The sequence below is a fragment of the Penaeus vannamei genome, chromosome 31 (genome assembly GCF_042767895.1).
Source record: "Penaeus vannamei isolate JL-2024 chromosome 31, ASM4276789v1, whole genome shotgun sequence".
Classification (NCBI taxonomy): Eukaryota; Metazoa; Arthropoda; class Malacostraca; order Decapoda; family Penaeidae; genus Penaeus; species Penaeus vannamei.
The window spans coordinates 28,081,467-28,086,466 of NC_091579.1; the positions used below are offsets into that span (position 1 = coordinate 28,081,467).

Below are 5,000 nucleotides of genomic sequence, written 5' to 3' on the forward strand. Positions count from 1 at the left end.
CCCCGACCCAAGAATCAATCTCAAGTTTATTTAATTTAATACCAGATCCAAATGCGCCTTTTTTTGAGATTTAGGCTTTCATCTAAACTCGCGAGCAAATCAAAAGTTCATCTGATCATTTGCTTTCACTTATGGGGCTTGGCACTGGCACACCCCTTTTTTATCCTCGCCCTCTCTCTTTTTCTTTGTTTGCATCGTAGAAGCTTTCTTGCTAGTTGCTTTTCATTTTTCCAGGCAGTTTTCTGTTTCTTTCTTTGATTCTCTTGGGTATTTAATTTCTTTGTCATTCAGATTAGGAAATTGAGTAGATTCTAAAGCATTTCTTATCTTCTTTGGTCTTTCTGGGCAGAATTTGTAGTTCATGACTCCTAAGACAGCTTTAATGCTTTTCTTAGTGTTTCCTTTGATAGTGATGATGATTTATTTATTTATTATTTTTATTATTTTTATTTATTATTATTATTTTTATTTTATTTTATTTTTTTGTTATTATTTTTTTTAGGCAGACCTCTTTTATTCCAGGAATGGTATTCAGTTCAACAGTCTGAAATAAAAAATATGTTAATTTATAGAGCTTTTCTCTCTTTTTATATCATGAATGTAGGTATTCAGTTTTGGGAGTCCTTTAGGTAAATGTGTACTTACAAGACAAAATACTTTGTCCAAACTTGAGCAGGGAGGTAATGTAACCAGGCAATTAGTCCAGCATTTTCAAAGGAATTTGGCCCATATTCTTCCTGTCAATAGAGGAGGTATTAGATCTGAAACCTTTCTGGGTTACGTCTCTCTAGCACCTACTTGAAAAAATGCATTCATATTGACCAAGGTTGTCTAATTCCTGTCCAATAAGTACATGCCCCATCCCCACCTTTATTGTTGGTTTCTAAGCAGATCCAATGCACATCTCTAACACTCCCCAGTCCCAAGTCAATCTGGAAACAGAAATATATCATAATGTGTAAATGTGTAAAGTAACTACACCACAGAAAGAAAAAGTGGGGATCTCCACCTTATTGAAAAAGAACTTTTTTCCCACTCTGTTTTCCTAAGATTATCTCTGTAATCTGTAGAAATAGATTGGCACAAATATGGAAGCATACAGAGTAATGATTTAGGATCAGTAGTGAACCAAGTACAGAAATAAAATGGAGATGTTTTTGAATGAATGCCAAATGTTGTATACCTTTTGGACCAATGCTTACTTATGGCCTACCTTACCCTATGCATGTAGGTCAGAAGAATGTACAATACTCATTCAATATCTGGTACATCTTGATTAGATCTTATCATACAAATGTTTTTGTTTTCAAGAATGGTGTGTTTTCTTATCTTTAACCTTTACAGTACATAAGTGTTAGATTATTGGATATTTTGCATGTTTTCTTTGTGTGCATTTAAGTTAAATTTATAAACAAAAATTTATAAAGTTTGAAATATTTTATTTCAGCATCGTAGGTACTTTTTTGTTCAACATTTTTTAGCTTTATAAAATCAAATAAAGATTTGAACTAATTGTCATGCAAGACACACACAATATTTAGATATGTATGATTAAGTGTGTGTGTGTGCGTTTGTTTGTTTGTTTGTTTGTTTTATGTGTGTGTGTGTGTTTGTTTGTTATATGTGTGTGTGTGTTTTATGGTTTTATGTGTATGTTTTTATTATATGTGTGTGCATATACATACCCATACATACATACATTGCCAATTAAAAAAGTATTACAGGCCATGTCACATGGGACTTAGAATCTTGGTTAGGTGGCTTTTGACAGTGGCTATTCTATTCTGGGCTCCATGGTGTTAGCTGCCAGACAACTGGACATAAACCCACTGGCTGCAGGTTCATGTACTGTCCACTGTGTTTTTCATTTTCTTTTTGTCTTCTTCTTCTTCTTTTTTGCAAAAATTGTTTCACATAAATGGTACAATAATTGCTTAGCCACCAAAGAGTCAGCAAGTATTCCCTATTTTTTTTTTTTTTTTTTTTTTTTTTTTTCCCCACCCCCTGCTTTTCATGTTGATACTATTGTTATTTGATATCATCGTTATTGACATTATGATTCTTGAAACATGAGATAAAAAAAGAATCTCTAAAAATCTAGGAAAAAAAAAACTATTGATTAACTCCTTGAAGATCAAACACTAATGGAGCCATCTATGTGTAGGTGCAATCAACAGATGCAAGTTACAGTGGATTTGGTTTGTGAAGAAATTTTCATTAAAGTTTGGATACAAATATATGTATACATAAGTAAAAAGGAAACAAGTGATAGTGATAGAATATTTATGTTTAGCACTTACTGTCATAAGCAAAAAATAATTCTATTTTAGTGTTTATTCAATTATATTCATTGTGTGAACATTTTTCCTTTTCAAGGTCATAATGTTATCCATTCGGCTGTGTGTGTCCTGGCTGCCTGGCTGCTGCTGGTGGTCATGGGAGGAACTATCAAGTCTGTAATTATTTCCTTCTTGTTCCAGATGACTTACCTACTTATGGGTAAGTCGTTAATTTTGCAAAAGCACTGTCAGTTGAACAATTTAGTTTTCTTTTCTGTTTGGGTAGGTTATAGTTTTTAATTTTGTGTGCGTGTGCGTGTGCGTGCGTGCAAGTGTGTGTGATTGTTGTAGCCATTTTACTCTCCATTTATTTTATCCAATATCTGCAATTTACACAAAATAGTTAAAGAATCTAAAAATAAGGGTGTAGAGGGCACTACTAGTTAGAAGACATGTTTTAAAAAAAGAAGGTACTTGTTTTTGACTAATCCTCCTTTCTAATGCATAGTAGAGGTATTTAGTGTTTTTACTTAAATAATTTTGCAACTTTTCTTCTTGATTTGGTTAAGATTATGATAAATACTTTTTACACCCTCTTGCCAAAGTAGGATAAAGATAAGATGGACCATAATAGAGGTGAGTTATGAGTAATTATCTTTATTATCTTTTTCTCACTGCTGTGTCATTGTGATATAGTAAGAAGAAAGTGACAGTACAGGATTAGTTTACTGAATGGATGAGCCTGAAGTGACAGTTCAGGATTAGTTTACTGAATGGATGAGCCTGATATTTTAAAACTAATACAACTATTGTCACCAAACTAGGAAACATACTTTGACACTGCATGCTACTTTAAGACTTGTAAGATAAGTTAGTACCTTGGTCCATTACAACTTAAAGCTTGCAGTATGGAAGAAAAACAATTATCTAAAACAAATTTGGAAAGTACTTTAAGGCTTTTAAAACTGCCATGCACTCATAAATTTATATAATAGTGTTTGCACTAGATAACAGCTCCAAATCTACAACCAGATCCTTTAGCAGAACTTGTCAGAAAAAAACAGAGTACCAAAGATAGAAAGTTCAATTAGCTAGCACTGCCAGTACTTTTACAAGGAGTATTCAAGAGTTTTACAAGTAGAGGTACCTCCATTAGTTCTTGTAGTTGTGATAATCACTTAAGTTCAGTATATGAATTTACAAAGATTTTAAATTCCTAGCTCTTCCATCTGGTACTTATATTATGATTCCTTGTTTCAAAACACACACCATTTACATTTATCCATCCATGATTGCACTGTAGGTCATCATTTACACTCATTGTAAGACTCAGTAATATTTGTAATCATTTTGGAGAAGGTTCACAGTAATTGACATCTTGACTTTCCAGGGTACTACTTCACGGGAACAGACACTTATGACATCAAGTGGAGTATGCCCCATTGTGTGCTGACTCTGCGGCTCATAGCACTCACCTATGATGTATATGATGGCACAAAAGATCCAGTAAGACTTCTGTCTGTATTTGAAATTATTAGGTTTATTCTATTTCTAATAGTTTATAACCATTTTCAAAGTTTCAACTTGTTCAGAATGCTCAGTATCTAAACTAAGGTATATTTGCTTCAGGGAAAGTTATGTGTGTTTATGTAATTTACATTTAACATTTTAGTATCTTTAGCATATGATAGTTAAAAGATAACTGCAATCCTTGCAAATCATTATTTTTTGAGTGTCTAAAGCCATTTTGATTATTTTATAATCAAGTTGATATAGAATATTGATTTTCTTATCTTCACTGGTGTGGCAGTTGTTTTAAAGAAAATTGCAATCTCTTTTCTTTTATATATTAACCCCTACGATCCGGATGTCATGACCAACACATCATGAAGAAATTTGGCTTGGGGGGTGACATGAACATACTATCATGGAAAAATTTAGCCGAAGGCCAGGTTGATGGGAACTTGTTATTATGAGAATTTTGGTTGAAGGCTCTGGGTAACGGGAATTACTTGCCACAAGTGCACAGAGCTTTTTGAAGGTGATCAGACTCGCTGGACAATTAGGAAGGTGCTTTTGCATCATTTCCATTGATAAATAACTATAGAATATACCATCCATAAGCCAGGACTGATAAATCATCAGCTCCAGGGAGGATGGTATTTCCATGCTCAGAATTGAATATTAAGATAAAATAAAATAAATAAATAAATAAATAAATAAATAATATGACACAAGTAACAAAATGTTATTCCTTGTTATTATTGCATTCAATTATGGACTACCCAGAGATATGATATGGAGTCAGTGCAAGGTAAACAGTCTATTATCTGGGGAAGGCAAATCCAATGACAAAGATAAACTTTGGAAAATAGCAAAAAACTACACCTAAAATTGGTTATGCAGAAAAAGAGAAAATGACATTGCAAAGGGGAGGCATGGCGTCTTGTCTCTGCTCACGAGTGTTCAGGTATGTGCCCAGCTTACTAGCACACCCATCGTAGTTACCACGTTAGCAAGTAATTTTGGGCTATGTGTGGGCAGTGAAGCATCCGGATTCAAGGGGTAAAGAAGTGAATTTGTATCTACAAATAATTTTTTTCATGTTACTGTTAATTTCAGGCACAATTATCAAATGACCAGCAAAAAACGGCTCTGAGTATTAGACCAAGCTTACTTGAAGTTGCTGCACATACATATTTCCCTGCCTCCTTTATGGTG

General features: G+C 33.5%; 1 protein-coding gene across 2 annotated transcripts in view; it reads left to right on the forward strand.

Annotated features, from left to right (window-relative positions):
* Positions 1-5,000, forward strand: part of nes (lysophosphatidylcholine acyltransferase 3 protein nessy) — a 33,496-nt gene that overhangs the window by 5,832 nt on the left and 22,664 nt on the right. For both annotated transcript variants that reach the window (XM_027379035.2, XM_027379034.2), the window contains exons 3-5: positions 2,377-2,499; positions 3,670-3,785; positions 4,902-5,000. The exon at positions 4,902-5,000 is cut by the window's right edge and continues 42 nt beyond it. In XM_027379035.2, the coding sequence (XP_027234836.2) occupies positions 2,377-2,499; positions 3,670-3,785; positions 4,902-5,000 (338 nt within the window). The remainder of the gene's footprint in view (positions 1-2,376; positions 2,500-3,669; positions 3,786-4,901) is intronic.